At 43.7% G+C, this 18,688-nt stretch overlaps 1 protein-coding gene across 1 annotated transcript in view; it reads right to left on the bottom strand.

Moving 5' to 3' along the window:
* The window catches only part of LOC119162040 (uncharacterized), a 166,967-nt gene extending 149,369 nt beyond the window's left edge, over positions 1-17,598 (bottom strand). The window contains exons 1-4 of the mRNA XM_075876703.1: positions 16,233-17,598; positions 6,827-7,061; positions 5,502-5,746; positions 4,846-4,862 (exon numbers count right to left, since the gene is read on the bottom strand). Coding sequence (XP_075732818.1) covers positions 4,846-4,862; positions 5,502-5,746; positions 6,827-7,061; positions 16,233-16,876 — 1,141 coding nt within the window. The 5' untranslated portion in view covers positions 16,877-17,598. The remainder of the gene's footprint in view (positions 1-4,845; positions 4,863-5,501; positions 5,747-6,826; positions 7,062-16,232) is intronic.
* Positions 17,599-18,688: the final 1,090 nt, after the last annotated feature.

Raw genomic sequence — 18,688 nt, 5'->3', positions numbered from 1 at the left:
TGCTGGCGTAGGCGACAACATACTCAGGGAATCCAGGTTTGCGTTGTGCGAGAACTGCACCGAGACCAACACCACTGGCGTCTGTATGAATCTCAGTTGCAGCCATGGGATCATAGTGGCGCATTATAGGTGGTGATGTCAAGAGACGGCGAAGAGTGGTAAATGTGTGATCACACTCAGAAGACCATGACGAGATGTCGTTGGCACTCCTTAAAAGTTGGTAAAAGGGGCAATTATGGAGGCAAAGTTGTGCACAAACTGACGAAAGTACGAGGACAATTCTACGAAGCTGCGTAACTGTTTTACAGTCGTCGATTTGGGGAATTCAGCGACAGCGCGTAGTTTAGCCGTGTCGTGAAGAACGTCATCCTTTGATACGACGTGACCGAGAATGGTGAGCTTCCGAGCAGCGAAGTGACATTTCTTGAGATTCAGTTGGAGCTGCACATTGTTCAGAAACGTGAGGACATGTTTCAGGCGTCAAGATGTGTTTCAAAATCGGGTGCAAACACGACGATATTGTCGAGGTAGGAGAGGCATATGTTCCATTTCAAACCACGCAGAACCGAGTCCATCATGCGCTCGAATGTGGCCGGTGTATTGCAGAGGCCGAAGGGCATGAAATTAAACTCATATAGCCCGTCCGGTGCATGAAGGCTGTTTTTGGACGATCGGCATCTGCTAAGGGCACCTGCCAATACCCAAACGCCAATCTAACGACGAAAAAAACTTGGCACCTTGTAAGCAATCAAGGGCGTCATCAATCCTGGGCAAAGGGTGTACGTCTTTGCGAGTGATCTTATTTAAATGCCTGTAATCATTGCAGAAGCGAATTGTACCATCCTTCTTAACAAGAATGACAGGTGATGCCCATGGACTTTGGGAAGGTCGGATAACGTCGCGCTTGAGCATATTGTCAACCTGTTAAGTGATAACCTGACGTTCCGTGGTGGAAACACGGTATGGTCGCTGTCATACTGGCGCGTTGGAACCTGTGTCGATGCAGTGAAAAAAACTGGAGTTCGGCCAAGGGTAGGTTGAGCAACGTCAAAGGATTCACGGAACTGGTAGAGCAGCTGAAGAAGCTCAGAGCGTTCAGCTGGCGATAGTCCGTTGGCGATCTATGAATCGAAAAGCTCGGAAGCTGGTACATTGGACGGGTTGAAGGCACTGATGGTGTCGTAGTCACCGGAACAATCTGGCGGCATAGTAAAAATTTGTTCTTTATCAATGGCATGCACGTGTCTAAGAGCTTCACGTTGAAACAGTTCGACGGGATACGGAAGGGGATTGGTGAAGCAAAGAGCACTGTTTTCTTCAGAAATGGAGAGGGTTGAATAAGGCAGAAGAAGAGATCTTCGATTAAAGAAGAGGCTTGATGGTTCAAAGATTGCAGCTTTGTTCCTAATGCCGTCACAGAACACGGGGAGCAACACAGCTGCTGCCGGAGGAATTTCAGTGCCTTCTTTAACGACGAGTTTGTGTACGGCGGGCTGAATGCGATTGGTTGGTTGGTCGTAAAATGGGAAGAGTTCAAGTTCCGATCGTGCACGATCAATAACAGCGTGGTTACGCAATAAAAAATCCCATCTGAGTATAATGTCATGTGAGCATGACGAAGGGACAATAAACTCAACAGTGTAGTGGTCCTTTGCGATGATCAGTCGGACAGTACAGGCGGCTACAGGCTGAACCGGGTCCCCATTCGCTGTTTGCAAGGACATCGTATCAATAGGCGTAGTCACTTTTCGGAGCTTGCGGCAAAGTTTAGCGTCTATCATGGAAACGGCAGCACTGGTATCCACTAGAGCATATGCTCGAATACCTTCTACAAAAACTTCGACAATATTCGACGGCAATGTCCGAGGACTTGAGCATTTCGACAGAACAGTTCTTGCCTCCTGAACTGCGGGGGTTAGTTTCCCTCGTGTTCAGGAGCTGGCCAACGATGCATGGTGACAGGGAACGACGATGGGGTAAAGATGAGTGACCAGACATAGTACCCGGACATTCCCGTGAAGACGAGCTTTCAGACGAGGAGTAAGGTCCATGAAGCTGTTCTGTGTCCTGGCGTCTGTGTATCCTGGCACGCGACGACGGCAGTATCGGGCGACATGGCCAGGACCGCCGCATGCAAAACAGATGGGCCGGTTATCGCACATTCTCGCAGCCCATGCTGCGGACAAGTGAGTTGAGGCTGTGGTAGCAATGGGAGGAACCCAGGCAGTGGACGGCTGAGTTGGGGCTGAGGTATGCGGCAGTCCCTGGAACGGCGGGGGCTGGTGTAGCTGCTGCCGCTTTAGTGCCTCAGCGTAGGTAAGAGGCGGGGTGACGGGGGGCTGTTGCAAGGGCACCGGCATAGCCTCGGAGATATGCTTCTGGACTACATGTCGGAGCATGAGAGCCAATGGTGGTGGGTGTCGCAGTGGCTGTTGCTGCGAGAGCTCCTGGCGGTGAGCAAAAGGCAGTAGAGAAAGCTGCCGATCCACTTTCTCTCGCACGAAGTCTTTCATTTGTGCGAGAAGGTTTGTCTGGTCACTCATGACGTCCAGTGCGGTCACTGTTTGAATTGTTTGGAATGAGCGTCACGTCTGAGCTCGTTGCCTTTGCAATTCATCATAGCACTGACACAAAGTCACTACTTCGGCCACAGTGCTAGGAGACTTCGCGAGAAGCATCCGGAAAACGTGATTGTCGACGCCCTTCATAATGCGCTGTATCTTTGCACTCTTGCTCATGGAAGCATCGACGCGCCGGCAGAGGTCGATCACATTTTCTATATATGAGGTGAAAGTTTCACCTGGCTCCTGTGCCCGTGTGCACAGACGTTGTTTGGCGCGTAGCTTCCGTAAAGCAGGGCAACCAAAAACAGCACAAATCGCCTTCTTGAAGACGGACCAGTTCGCGAACTCGGTCTCGTGGTTCATATACCACAGCTTGGCCACGTTGGTGAGATAAAAATTGACAGTGCCCAACTTAGCAGCGTCATCCCACCTGTTGGGTCCCCTGACTTTCCCGTATGACAACATCCAGTCCTCGACATTTTGGTCTTCGGTGCCCGCAAAGATCGGGGGGTCTCACTGGTGAACCGGGCCGGGGCAAGTAGGGGCTGCTAGAGGTACCGTTTGTTGAGCAGCGTCAACTTGCATGGTCGATGGCAGGGTGCGGGTCAGAGTTCCAAAGTGTAGGCGATGTGGTTACCCAGTACCTCCATTAAATGTAAAGAGGTTTATTGGGCGAACCTAACGGGCAATTGGAAGATTCGAGATAGCGACAGGACGAGGAAGAAGGTGGAGCTCGAGCGCCAATCTCATGGTACCTTACTCTGCAATGATGCTTGTTGTTCCCTGGTGTTGTCATCATTTCTTCATTATACTTAGAAAAGTTTTGCAGTGCGCCGATACGACTACCTATATGTAATGCGAGTTGCCTAAATGGAGGCTAGGCAGATGTTAGTGTGGTCAGTGACTAGCTTGATCAGTATCGAAAGGCCAATAAAAGGAATGGTGATATCAGCATTATAAGTTACACCAATCACAGTGTCTCTGTTCAAGAACAATGGGGGCCAGGACCTTGATGCCGTCACAGGCATGTTGATGGCCATGACATTCGTGCAGGAGCTCAGTAATCCTTGATTTTAATTGGCATCAGGGACTCGAGTTTTTTGAAGATTGTCTGCAGGTCCAGGTACCTCAAATTGTCTGATGCTGTTACTATATTTGCCCAATTCCATTGTACAGAATCAAAAGTGAACATTGCCCCGCCGCGGTGGTCTAGTGGCTAAGGTACTCGGCTGCTGACCCGCAGTTCGGGGGATTGAATCCTAGCTGCGGCAGATGCCTTTCGTTGCTAGGCCAACAACATTCGCTGCTAGGCCACAACAAAATTCACAATCCAGAACAGCGGCACGCATTTTGAAAATTACACACACCAAATAACCATCCAGCTCGTAGGATGTTTCTGTGACAGCAACGCGACATGTCAGGAAACGAAAAATCACAAAGTTAGCTCGCATCATTCAAGCTTAGATAAAATTTTTTTATAGAAGTGTTAAAGTTTTGGGCTTTCTTTATTTCAGGCGGCAAGCTGTTCCATATTTTTGCTCCTATAAATGGCAAATGACGCTCTCCATACGCGTTGTTTGTGGGGGGCAGATTGAAGTTACCAGATGCAGCATTTCTAGTGGGTCGAGAAGTAGTGTAGAACAAGGATGCACCGAAACGGTTGTTGTGCCGTATGATATTATTTACGTAGCAGGATCTCTTTGTTTTATGCATTGCATCAAAAGGTAAAATTTGCATGTCGTTAAAATGTGGTTTACTCGGATGATCATGCTTAGGGTATGTTATTGTTTTTCGAGATCGTTTCTGTAATATTCGAATAGGTTCTAGGTAAGTCTTATAAGTCCATCCCCAAGATTCAATGTAGTATGTAATGTGAGAGTGGATGAATGCGAAGTATAATGTTCGTAAAATGTCTCTATCGAAGTAGTTACGAGCCTGCAGTAAAACATAACATTTGGACGCCGACCTAGTGCAAACTTCCGTTATGTGGTTTTGCCAGTTTAAGTGGTTATCGAAGTAAATGCCAAGGTACTTGTAAAAGGTTGCATGGAGAAGAGAGTGGTTGTCGATAGCTATATTGATGGAGTTAACATTTACAGTCTTGTTACGAGAATGAAAAATTGTATATCTAGTTTTCTTGGTATTAATTGTTAATTTGTTGGCACAAAACCATTTGGAAATTCTTGATAACTCCGAGGTTGTTTTTGATTGTGAGGTTTCTATTGTGAGGTGTCCAAAGATTTTTTTTTAGCCTTACGACTAAGAGCAGGCATAACGTCACCTTCAGAATCCTCATTGCTGATGAATACAGTTTAGCAAATTAACTGTCAGTACCACAGACATGTATATTTTATTTCCTTCAGGTGGCCGCTGGTGGCAGCGGCATTCCTGGAGGGCACTTTTCCAAGTATGTTTCTAGTGTAGCCATTTGAATTGCCAATGACTGAATGCTTGGAAAATCATCTACAACAGTCACCATTTAAACAAAGAGCTGTGCAAGAGACACACGTCATGCCAGAATTTTCAATCACGTGAGAGACGAAGGTTTTAATCTAGGAACATGTATTCTTCTTCTTACACCTAGCCCAAAAGTGTAAGCACTACTAGCCATTTTGAGAAAATAAAATCTAACAATAAATGGAATAAACATTGTCTTTAGCATTTCAACATCATCATGAACAGCTCAACAAATTGGGGGCAGAAGGGAGAGCTATATGCTACTAAAAACTGTAATTTCAAAACAACCACCTGTATGCCACCATTTGAACATGAGAGAGGCAGAAAGTTAATTAGCACTAGCATAGCATGTGAGGAAAGAGTTGAACAATAAAAGGTTTCAATTAGAATCAGTGCTGGATATAGAAGTTTTCATTATTGTTTTAAATTTGTTTTACAGTACACAATTCCACTCACGTTTCTCCTGACTGTGAGCACTACTAAATTAGTAAAGTAATTTTAAACCTGTGCTTACCACCAAGGACTGTACTGGCTTGTCTGGTTGCTGCAGGGACACTAACCAGGCGCACATAGTTAGACATGCTGCCTGGCACTTGCACAGCTGCCGAGCTGCTGCTCTCAGATGTCGTGAGGCTGCTGGTGCCACTTGAAGCGACTGTACCACTTGAGCTCGACGTCTGAACACTAGCAGCCATTGTGACAGCTTTCGACACGGCTTCACCTGTCTGAAAACAAGACATTTCTTTATTGAGGTCCCACCATTGAAAGAAAGTGCATACCATACTATTCCAGGTAAATACATAAGGTTACTATGTTTACTCGCGTAATCTGTACAATTTTCTCCTGATTTAGTGCTACAAAAAGGAGGCACACCTACTGCATGTAAACTTTTTGACACATCTTCACCAACATCTTTGTTTAATGCTGTAATGCCCATGGTGTACGGCTAGGTTTATTATAAGGAATCTCGCCGGTACCCCTCTTCTTCACCTTCCGAGTGTGCTAGGTCATTAGATGTGAACAGCGCTTTATGTGCGACTCCAAACCCAGCCTTTTTTTACTATACTTTTGTAAATTACGGAGCTTCAGACATTGTGAGCAGACTCAGCTCCTTAAGGTAAGCACAAAGTAAAGGATACTTTTATTCAGCATAGCTTCGAACTGCTCTGGCTTCAGTTCAAAGCATCCTCACCCTTCGGGCTTTGACACTCTTCTTTCTTCTGTATTTCTCGAACCAGCCCGGAACGTGGAAACAAGCATAACTTTATTGACTATAGTGGCCAACCCACATTTTTATATCATGTGCAGCGAGAGGCAGAGTTTGCAAAGTTTTAACACAATTTGCACACTTGTTTCAAAGCCCTCAAATGAGGAAATAAAAGAGTCCAGATTACTCTTGCTGGTGCACAAAGATAAAAACATTACTACGACATAATTCCTCCACAGACTGCTGGCACTTCCATGAGCAGGCATCAGCTGCATGAACTGTTTCACCACAGCTGCGGCCAGCAGGCATTTCTGCCTCCAATGTAAAGTGACAGCACCTGAGGAATTGGCACACATGAAATCGAGATTTCTCCAGCACAGCCTGTGTGGAAAGACCTGTTTTTCGCAAGCTCGAAATATTAGCACTCGTGTCATAGGCTGCATCTGTAAAGACTTATTCTGGTCATGATATTTATTTCCAACAGCTGAACGATGCCTTGTTTTTTTTTTCTAGCAATCATCCTATTCATATATGAAGCTCATTCTACCCTAGCCATATAGCTTTGGTTGCTTGCCAGAGGTTTAAGTGGTACACTCACTTCGTCTGGCACAGGCACACTTTTGGGTCTCAGTGGCCTTAGTCGGGCTCTAGATGTAGTGGCAGTCTTTCTAGGGCGTTTGTTGACCCGACTGGTCCCCGCATTCAGTTTGGTGATCATCGAAGATGTTGATGTTGTGGGGCGAGGAGCAATCCTCTGTAGCCGCTTGCTAACTTTAACGGGAACCAATGCCGGTTTTTCCTCCCAGTATCCTTGGGTATACCATATATATGCCCTGCATAGAAATACAAATGAATGCATGTAAGTATGTGGTAGTGATGAACTTCACGTGTGATTAGAATTAGGTGCCTAACACAGTTCATTGCGTCAAAACCAAGCTTGGGAATTGTGGTAAACTCTCCCGACATGCCACATTATGCAAAGCAAAAGAGCAGATGGAGTTAGCAGTCAACTCTAATTAGATGACATTACATCTATTGGCTTACATGGCTATTTCACTGGCACAAATAGTAGCAGTGTGCGATTGATTGATATTTATTTATTTATTTATTTATTTATTTATTTATTTATTTACACATACTGCAGCGCTAAGTGCGCTATGACAGGAGTGGATGTACAAAATACGCGGAATTTTAACAGACAGGAATGAAAATTATGTAAACAGGTAACCTAATACAGATGTGTGGTTATACAAGGTCAAAAGTGCACAAACATGTGATTAACATGAATGAAAATAGAATAAAGAAACAATGCAACTCAAGAGCTAACACCAATGGCAAATAGATGAGGGTATGTTACAGACGCATGTCATGGATGTCGGCTTGAAAATTGGATGATGGGCGTGAACGAATAGTACCAGGTAACAAATTCCTGTCTTCAATAGAACGGGGGAAAAAACTGAACTTGAACATGTTAGTTCGAGCATAGTAAGGCGTTAAGTTTAAGTTGTGATAGCTTCTTGTCGTTGACTAAACTGAACTTGAACATGTTAGTTCGAGCTTAGTAAGGCGTTAAGTTTAAGTTGTGATATCTTCTTGTCGTTGACTGAGGTACAAAGTTTATGTAGTCTTTCTCATTTGAAAGTTTAACCGAAGACGTCACAATGCTATGCAAGAATTTTAATGACTCTATTAAGCGACGTGAAGAGAGTGAAGTTAAGTTCAGTGAAGAAAGAGTAGAAGAGGGTGAAAAGTCGCGGTCATAGCGATGACATCTGAATCTTACAGCTTTCTTCTGAATTGCTTCTAACCTAATACTGCACTGCTTGTACGGATTCCAAACGACAGATGCGTAGTCTACTATTGGACGAATGAGTGATTTAAATAAGAGAAGCTTAGTTTCCTTCGGAGATTTAGATAGAGTGCGACGTAGATAGCCTAGTTTTTTTAATGCTTTGTTACATATGTAGTCAATGTGCTTAGACCATGTCATATTATGAGTAGAAATGACCCCTAAATACTTATAATCAAGAACCCTATTTACTGCACGGTTATCGAAAGAGTAATCAAAAGCAGGAAATTTACTACAAAAGGACATAAGTACGATTTTTTAAAGTTAATGTTCATTTGCCAGGTTCTGCACCAAACGCAAAAACCAGCAAATGACTCTTGCAAGCGGTAATGGTCAGCGTGTGTTTTAATTACCCACTTTCCAGTCATGAGGAACAGTGCCGAATGAGAGCGATTGCTGAAACATATGAGAAAAAATAACACTGGTGAGATCTTTGGTGTTCTTGAGCACCTTCGCATTGATGCCATCGATGTTGCAGGATGAAGTAAGTTTTAACGATTCGATGATTTTCTGGATGCCTTGAGGTGAAAATATGACATCGGCCATGGGAGGGTAGTTGAGGGGAGATACGTAAGGGGGGTTTATCAATTGGTTCTCTGGTAAAGACAGAAGAAAAAGTAAGGTTTAGTGCTTCAGCTACTTTGTTATAGGCGATAGGCTGTCAAGTATCATCCAATATGGATATGGATTTGTTTTCGTGTTGTGGGTTAATCACCTTCCGAAACTGTTTGGGGTTAGTGCGTAGTGAATTGGGCAAGGTTGTTTCATTAAAGAGTCGTTTCGCTTTATCTACAGCAGAGGAGTACAGTTTTGCTGTGGCCTGATATTTTTGCCACGCCACGGCATTGTTGGTGCTTTTTGCCGAGCGAAATTGTCGCTTCTTTTTGTTTTTAAGACTTTTAAGTTCAAGATTAAATCAGCCGGAAGTGCTACATTCACGAATTTTGATGGCTGGGATGTAAGTACTAATCAGCTCATGCATTTTGGATTCACAACATTAACCAATTTGTTGTAACAGATCTTTCATTAAAATCTTTGAATAATTATTGCCAGAATATTTTTAATTCTTTATTGAAGCTGATATAGTCGCCCTTATCGTATAAGGTGAGCTTTTTGCTTGTTTTCGTGGGCCGGTTCAGTCTACATTAAAAAAACCTATGAATGACCTTATGATCGCTGATTCCATCGAGGTATGAATTTGAGGTGATTCTGTGAGAATGGGTGGTTAATACGAGATCAAGTATATTGGCAGAATTTTCAGATTGCCTTGTTGTTGCATTAACAATTTGAGTTAGGGAAAACGTTAAACACGTATCGACAAAGTTGCTTTCATTGTTTTGTTTCGATGTGATGAAGACGAGATCAGACCAATCTTGTTAGGAAAATTAAAGTCGCCGAATAAGAGAACTGTGGCATTAGGAAATTTAGTCTTCAGGGATTCTAGAGCACCATGAAACATGGGAGTGAACGTGCTGTCGGAATCTGGCGGGCGATAGCATTCTCCTAAGATTACGTGCGAATGAGCGGCTTTACAGCACACAAACACCATTTCAAGTGAGGTAGGTATATTGATGCGGAAGCAGTTAAGGTCTCTGTGAGTAGCAATGAGCACACCACCTCCACGCCGGCTGTCACGGTCAGTACAAAAGACACTGAAATCAGGATGAGCAGGAAATACTTCAACGATATTGATTGAAGAATTGAGGCATGTTTCAGTTAGTACTATAAAGTTTGAATTGGAAGAATCAATTAAGCTGGCTAAGATATCACGCTTTGGTAATACGCTCCTGATGTTAGTAAAAAGAAACGAAAAATAGTCCTTAGCACCATTAGGGCGACCACTGGCTAACTGCTACGGGGCGTGAATGACCTGTTGCCCAGCTGGGTCATACACTAAGTGTTCTTCCCTGCTACAAGCTTGTTGTGACGAAGGCTGCTGGAAAAATTTTGTGTTTTTTTGAATTCGACCAGTTTTTTCTGGCTAGACGAGTAGCTGGACAGAAATCTTGTGCAACATTAATGATTGGGTGTTTGTTATCTCGGCTAAAAAGGAGTACTTTTTCTTTATCTTTAAAATGAGAGAACTTTGCCAAAATTAGTCTAGTTTTGTTAGGTGAATAAGTTCCAAGCCTGTGTGCGCGTTCTATGTCTCTCGGGGAAATAGTTAATTTGAGATGATTGCTTAAAAACCTGATAATCTTTTCCTCGGATTTTGCCCGATTCTCGTTTGACTCATCGTCTATTACGTAGAACACCAAGTTATCTCGCCTTGCTCTGTCTTCTGCGTGATCTGTGGGCACAGTTATTTTTTTAATGTGATGTGCGTTTGCCTCTGCAAGCTCATGCACACTCTATATATCAGCTTTGATTGCCGTCAGGGATTGGCACTCCCCTTCAATTTTCTTGTCTCTCTTTTGTGTCATCGAGCATTTTATCGTTATCAGCCTGTTTTTCTCAAATACTTTTTATTGCGTCGAGTAGTATTGACTGGCCGCTTTTTAGTTCACGCAAAGCTGCCAACACATCAGAGTGTTCATCACCAGCAGAGGCACGAGTGGCAGGTCCTGGGTTTAACTCGACATCGCCACACTGTATCAAGAGACTCTGAGTGATATTCACACAATCGCAAAGAATAGCAAATGCTGCGTGTGGGCCCGGCAGCACTAAGAGACCACGGTAACTTGTGGGTTAGTAAACAAGGAAAAACGATTTGTTACCTGCGCAAAGAATAATGGTGTACGGTGAGTTGGTGTCATAGTGACCGTGCCACCGAGCCCACTGAAAGCAGCGATGATGTATCGTTGCTTTTTATGGGTGCTGTCACGTGCGGAAAAGTTGAGGGTGTGTGGTCCTGGACGGAGCATGCCCATCGGCGAGGGCGGCTGCACTAGCGAGGCAGCAGGAGCCGGACACTGTCGTTGTTGCTCGGGATCAGACGCAGGGCTGAGGCCTGCAAACGTGGTCCTTGAGGGGCGTAGCCATCAACCAGCAATGTTGTCGAACGGAAGTTGAAGGCCGGACAGAGGATCCTGTGGATGAAGACTCGGGGTATCCCTGACAGGCCGCGCAGAAAAAGCCTCCCAGAAGGACGACAGTGGAGCAGCCATGGCGCCTTTGAAGGGGTAAGCTCTGGTAGCAGTCGCTGTTCTGCAAACTCTTACGATTGCACCACGGTGGCAGCAGGCCACGATGAGTAGCTGCGCAAAGAATAATGGTGTGCGGTGAGCTGGTGTCATAGTGACCAAGCCACCGAGCCCTCTGAAAGCAGCGATGATGTCTCGGTGCTTTTTATGGGTGCTGTCACGTGCGGAAAAGTTGAGTGTGTGTAGTCCTAGACAAAACATGCGCATCGGCGAGGGCGGCTGCACAAGCGAGGCTGCAGGAGCCGGACACTGTCGTTGTTGCTCGGGATCAGACGCAGGGCTGCAAACGTGGTCCTTGAGGGGCGTAGCCACCAACCAGCAATGTTTTCGATATATATGTGTGTGTGTGTGTGTGTGTGTATATATATATATATATATATATATATATATATGAATCATTCTATATCAAGTTTACCCGGTCAATTTTCAATCATCTCCAATCAGTCTAAAAAAAATCGTGCAGGTATATGTGAATGTGACAAGTAGTTATTTGGTGCATTATATGTTGCAACAAAATTTTTTGTTGCCTAGAGGGCGTTTCAAACTTTGGGTACCAAAGTTTGAACTGTGTCACGCCAAATAATTTATATTACTCGTTTGAGTAATTATTATGAAACAAATTTTTAATTAAATAAAGTGACCACTTTTCATGACTGGGATAGTTTATTCATGTGAGTTCTAATTATTTTTTTGACTTTGGCGAAAAAATTTTTATGGTGCTTGTCTAGCATTTTTTTATAAAAAGCACAAATTTTTTTGCCAGTAATATATTTGCAATCTATGCTTTATATGCTCCTATATTGAATGATTAAAATGCTTCTGGAGCAAATGAAGCAAAAACACTGCCAAAATATTGTGGCAAAGTTAGAAAAAACAGCATTCTGACTCATATTGCGGCTTAATTTTCACAATGTAGCGATTAAAGTAAAAATATGGATTTCATATTGTTGCATAGTATAGTTTGTCAGTAAAATAAGCAGAAAGTTTTGAAAGATTAGATTTTGTTTTAAAGAAGAAAAAAAAATGTTCCGACTGAACAACCACAACGTTTTACGAAGCCTGCCTTTACTTCACCTTCACTGCATAGCACGTCAGCGCGAGGTTCCAGCGGGGGCTTTTCGGCAGTGATTGAAGCATGTCACACAACTCCTGGTCACTTGTTTTAGTAAGAGTACTGTACTGAACATCAAAAAGGGGCAGTAGTGCTTTCCTTACGGCAGCGTATTTTCGCCCTTGGACCATCAAAAAGCAGGTTATATTGAACCGCTTCTTAATCCCAAATGGCAGAAATATAATGCAGTCGGTGGCCTGCAATACAGTATTGCGGTGTTGTGTTCAGCTTCTGATAATTATTACACATGGTCTTAATGATAATTATCAACATCATTAAAGCACATTTCAGATAAGCTGTTTTAAGATATTTCAGGCATAGGCCGATGCGTCATCACTTACCACTGATGTGCGTGATGAAATGATGTATCCTAGGTCTACACGTTGGAGAGTATTCGATATCGTGACCATAAAGGACACTTAGCTGGCCATTTACGGTAGTCATTTAGACCTCTCATGCATTTTTTTTAATGGTTCTAGGGTGCAAAATGTTGAAAGCACGTCACCATTACCAGACAGGCTTAAGTTAAAGCATTTTCAGTGCTTCGCACCATTAAGCAAAAGAAAAATGAAAATGTTACAATTCCTCCAGAAATGATGACTGAAATATCATTGGGCACGATATCGAATAACGATTTTTTTCATGGTCGAAAACTGATCGTGTGTATATATATAGAGATTTTTTCTTCTCCTCTCATTTGTTGTGTGTGTAAGAATGAGAATAAATGTGAACAATTTTGTCTTGATGAAGGTCAGGCTCTGACCAAAACGTCGACATAACAAATGGAAGATTTCTTGAAGTGCCACCTCTCATACTGTTCTGGACACGGCAACCACAGTCAATCACTTCGTCAACTATATATATATATATATATATATATATACATGCACACACACACACGCAGTTTTCTCCAATCATACTTCGTCACTCAATTTCCCCACAGCAGTGTAGCATGCCGGGGCATGCTAGCTCAGGCCACCCTCTTTGCCTTCTAATATATGATCTCTCGTTCAATGATTGGTAAAACAGCAATATTTTATTTTCTGAGGACTATAAATAATGGCAATAGGAACCACTCGAGTAATAAACAACGCATATTACCATGTGCAACTTCTTGAACCACTGTATAATACCGTGAAACAAAGAAACAAAAGATAAAACTTGAGAGTTTAGTAATACATGGGGTGTTTTATGTCTCAAAACCACGATATAACATGAGGGACGCTGAAGTAAGGGGTTGCGGAAATTTGAACTATCTGGTGTTTTTTAACGTGCACCGACATCGCAGAGTACATCTAGCATTTTGCCTCCATTAAAATGCGACCGCTGCACCCCGGTTCGAAACTCAAGACCTTCGGGTCAGCGGCCGAGAGCTGTAACCACTGATCCGTTGTGGCAGACCTGAGAGTTAAATAAAATACCCAGGAAGTTGCCATAGACACAACAGGCAAAAAAGATCGCTAGTTTATCAAAGGCAAGGACAGCTGAATTTGTGCAATGAAACAGCGCGAAGTCGAAAATGACCACAATCGAAATAAGCAACCAAATGACGCAATCACACATCTGAAATGGGCAGAAAACAGTAAACCTCTCTGTTGAGCGTTCACAAAACGCCTTGCTGGTTTCATTCAATGAAGCCAAAGCGCAGAAAACACCGGGACAAAGGAAGGGTCCACCCAAAGGGTTCAAGCTTTTTGAAAGAATATAAATTGCCAATAGTCTATCCTTTTCAATTTATAGAATTGCTTGTGTAATTAAAGAGCAACTTTATTTTCAAGATAACTTACACAAAGGCTCTTGGTTAAGTAGCGAGGCGCCATAAATTACCTGAAAATGTGGATTGGTGCCTTCGGGAGTGGTGTCCTCAACATTGTAATTTTATTAATGACCATTCTTCTATGGAGGATGACTCTTGCATCTTAATAAAGTTGGTGTGAAGCAGCTTATATCTTAAAAGTTTCCATTGCTGGTTTCACCTGCGGCTTACCAACTTTATCACACATAAATCTCTTCCCAGAAGTGACCAGGCTTTGTGGCGCAGACTTTAAACGGCCATAGTGACGACTCCTTTTTTTCTCTCCCTTTTTACACTTGGCGAAACCTCACCTCATTGCAACTTATGTCCTAGCACCAGAGCCGACTTCCAGCACATATTTCTGAAATGTCCAAACAAACCCAAGCCCCCGTGGCAAGGGTCAGAACACCAGGAGCGATGGGAGGCTGCTCTGTGTAGCTCGCAACTGGGGTTACAGCTCCGGACAGTGAGCTGGGCCAGAAGGGTCGCCGAAGCACAGCAGTGTCCGGCCACCTAGAGGGGCCCAAGGGCCCATCATCATCCTGCTTCCACTTCCCCTGCTACACCCCCTCTCAAATGATTCCTTCATGAATCAATAAAGTTGCTTACCTACCTATCACACATCGCAGTCATCGTTTTTGAGTTTTCTGCGAACAACATCAACACCGTGCTGCTGTTAGAATTGCTCGCCATTATCCCACACAGGAAGCAGTATACACAATTAAATGTAATAATAATGCAATATAGCAAGTAAGCACAGATGGGTACTTTTCCGACGATTAACCAGCGCACGATAGAAGAAAGGGGAACGGGAGCGATATGAAGTGACTGCAGTAAGCTCTGTGCAGAGAGATGTGGGCAAATGCATTTCTGCATGTCAGAGTGGGGCCAAATCCTGCCAGCGCATGAAGTCTTGAGGAGGGCTTGAAGTGGATGCTGTAGGCGACGCGAGTTTATTTCTTCTCTATGGGGTAGGACAGAAGACGGCTTTGGGCTTATTCTACAAGAGTATAAATATGTGCTGTAGTAAAAAAATGATGTGAGCTAGACTAACGTGTCCTGGCATCATTCGCCTCACACTCATGCATACAGGCCAATGAGCGGTATTGCAAGTAAGAGTGGAAGTTTACAGAAACCAATTAATCAATCAACCACACACATTTAATTGATTAATCATTCATTGATTTCCCCATTTATGGAATGTAGCTAGCAGTGCCACCAGTTAAAAAAAGGGAAAGCCTGCTCTACGGTCTGACAAGGGGAGACACATTAGAAATCACCACCCTCCACCATTCTACTTCCCCAACATTCTAGAGCCCTCTAGCGACACACTTTTCAGCAGTGTGAGTGAAATAGAAGGAGACTCTCTCGAACCTTGGCAGTGTTTAGAACCTGTTTCTCATTCTTCTTAGCTTGCCATGGACCATCGGAGTTGGCGTATGGGCACTTGTTTGCCTGACGAGCTCTCACTAACCCAATGGTTCTCTGATGACTTTGTGTAGGCTTCACTATGGTCAGACCAGCGGATTCGCGCAAGGGCATGGGTTTACCAGACGAACCCTTGCTATTCCGAAGGGCTAGCGAGTGACGACCCTTATCTCATGGGTGGCGACACACCCTTTTGGACCTGACGCAGTCTGTTTCATACCAGAGCCACCTTGACTCCTCTGAGTTACTCACCCTGTTGTGACAACTGATGGTGCCCTCTGTAGTTGCAACACCACAGTGAATGTAAAGCCAATGGTTTGCAGCGATGTTTCAATCTCAAGAGCTGTGCAGCGTTCTTTTGGAAACATTTTCACAAAATTCCACGGACTGTGCAAATGAAGCTGCACAAAATGATATGACAGCTCCAATGCCCATTATTAAGACTCCCCCCCCCCTAAAATATCAACCCAGCGAAGCTTCCTAGAGCAGTTAATTTAATAAACTGATTACTTCACAAAGAGACTTGGACACAGCTGGAAGAAAAAACTGCTAAGTGGCTGGCATGGCTCAGCTCACATGTCGTGCTAAATGTCAGCCAAGCTGAAAGGGGTACTAGCATCATGCAGCATAGGTCACAAGCATGCAAAGATTGAGCTACTCCTGTGTAGCTGTCCCCACCTGCGCTCAGTAAAACCGGGGGGGTAGATGACCCGGATATTAGTCTTTTTGGTAGAGCATCCTGGCGATGGCTTCTGCCCCACAAGAACTTGAGGCGCCTGCGCTGACACCCCTTTCTGTGGACTGGCCAGCTCAGCTCGGATCACAATGCTGCCAGGACTGCGTGACACCCCACCAGACTTGTGTGTGTTCAGCTCATCCTGAATTTTGCGCAGGCTCTCCAGGTCCCGGTCATTAAAGTGAACTATGCCCGCATCACAGCGGTTTGACAAACTCGATGACACACCAGATGTAGAAGGCACCGTGACATCGGGCAAGGCCTCCGAAGAGACAACAGTTTCCATGGCAGCAGGCTCACTGTTAACCACAGATGAGAGTGCAGCTGCAGCAGCAGCATCTCGAAGGCCTAAGACATTGTCACTACTGGCAAGCGTAGTCCCAGCATCAGAACCACTTTCAAGCACAGTGCTTACAACATTAGCAGGCTGAGCAGTGCCGTTCGAAGTGTTCACCACAACTGTCTCAACACTGTCAGGCACATCAATGCTTACTGCACATAGCTCAACTCCTGGAGTGTCAGATTCAGCTGCGCCCTCTAATACCTTGCCAAGGCCAGCATCAACAGCACCTGGAGCTGCAGGCATCTTGCTAGCCTCAGCAGGTGTCCTTGATTCGTGTTTTTTCTCTGCTGAAAGAAACGATCATGAGGTAAAATATAGCTACCTGCATAAATGAGCACTTGTTACTTTTTTACTTTATCACCACTTGAAGCTTGTACAAAACCTAGACTCTTGTTCTTTCTCTGTTAAAAGAAAAGATCATGAGGTGAAATATAGCTACCTGCATAAATGAGCACTTGTTACTTTTTTACTTTATCAGCTTTTGAAAACTTGTAGAAAACCTCATCAAACCTCAAACGTTATTCACTATGTCATGCTGAGATATCCTAACATATGGTAAGGATTTTGATATTAATATAGCCTCCCTTAACCGTAGGTTGAAACACACTGAACAAGCACTCAGTAGAACGCAAATGGTTACATTACTTGATCATGCAGTGTTCTCTTGAGGTGATATTTTCATAAAAGTTTCTTGTTTAGTATATTAAGACAATTTAAAGACCTTCTTTAAAAAATAACCTACCCTTAACACTACTAGAGAAAGCGTGATTGGCATTCACACTTTTGGGCTGTTAATATTCTGTGCCATAGCAACGTTAAATGTATAATCTTTTCAGGAATGTGTAGGTAAGGCTTTCATTGCAAAGCACAGATTTCTAAAAAAATGTGCACGTGTGTTAAATCTGTTTAAAACTATGCTCAATTAAGATCCCACTGCCGTGTTTCAGCTGCCAGCCAAACATGAACATAAAGTTACTGTAATTCAAAGTTACTTTTGCAAATCCTTGTAGCATTAAGCAAGACAGAAGAATGAAGAATACAGAATAGGGACCATATCATAATCTCGATTGCTTTGTATTTATGCTGCAAATTTCTGACCAACTTGTGCCAGCAAGCCCAACACACAATGACACAGTTGTATAAATGCTCTTAAAATGCAAATCCAAGGTTAAAAATACTGCATCTATTTTTGCAAGTGAAAGTTCCTTGAGGAACAATCAGTGTAAATTCTTCACTTTTACAAAAGAGTATGCAATGGCACAGAATCAAAAATATCAAGATTTATGTGATTGAACCAACACGGAAAGGCGAGTAGCTAGTAGTGCTGCATTCTTGAATAACACAAGCGCAACTAACGACAAGCAAGGCAATGACAAAGGCACTTATTTAAAGCTAAAAGCTGTGTGTAATCTGCCTGCTTCGCCTTGTTATACTTATTCTCATACATGCATCATTAATTTCTGGCACTACATCATTCAGGCCAAGTGGAGCTTGCCTGGCATTTATATGCTTGGTGCCATATTCTACATAGACAGTCGTATGCCACAAAATTCCAAGTCATGAAGGCTGATTTGCACTAACATGAACTTCATGTAGGCGGACGGACGAAACGCGACACTGTAACAATCAGTTACACCTGCCACGCTTTCACATGCAGTAATAGAGTTAACAAACATTTGCGGGCGAATTGTATGCCGCAAATGATGGTCTCATATTGTAGCCCGCTGCGTTTTTAGCAGAAAACAACACCACCCAGGCCTAATTATTTCACTACACCGCAGGAAAAAAAAAACCACACCAAGCGAGTACCGGGTATGCAAATACGCAGCGTACAGCTACAACCTTACGCTTAATCAACCACACAGCCGGAAGCAATTTAACACAATAACTACGGCATATGCGATTACGCAGCCAATTTCCACGAAGACGCAAAGCGCTAGTAATTATTGAATGATGCGCCATTTGCAGACTACAAGACAGGGAAGTTCGAAACTTCGAAGCGCGTCCTTTCATAATAGCTATCATCCATAAGGATTTTCACAGCACAGACACGAC

This window comes from Rhipicephalus microplus, chromosome X (genome assembly GCF_043290135.1).
Source record: "Rhipicephalus microplus isolate Deutch F79 chromosome X, USDA_Rmic, whole genome shotgun sequence".
NCBI lineage: Eukaryota > Metazoa > Arthropoda > Arachnida > Ixodida > Ixodidae > Rhipicephalus > Rhipicephalus microplus.
The sequence above is the reverse complement of the archived record's forward strand: the minus strand, read 5'-3'. Positions and strand labels throughout refer to the sequence as shown.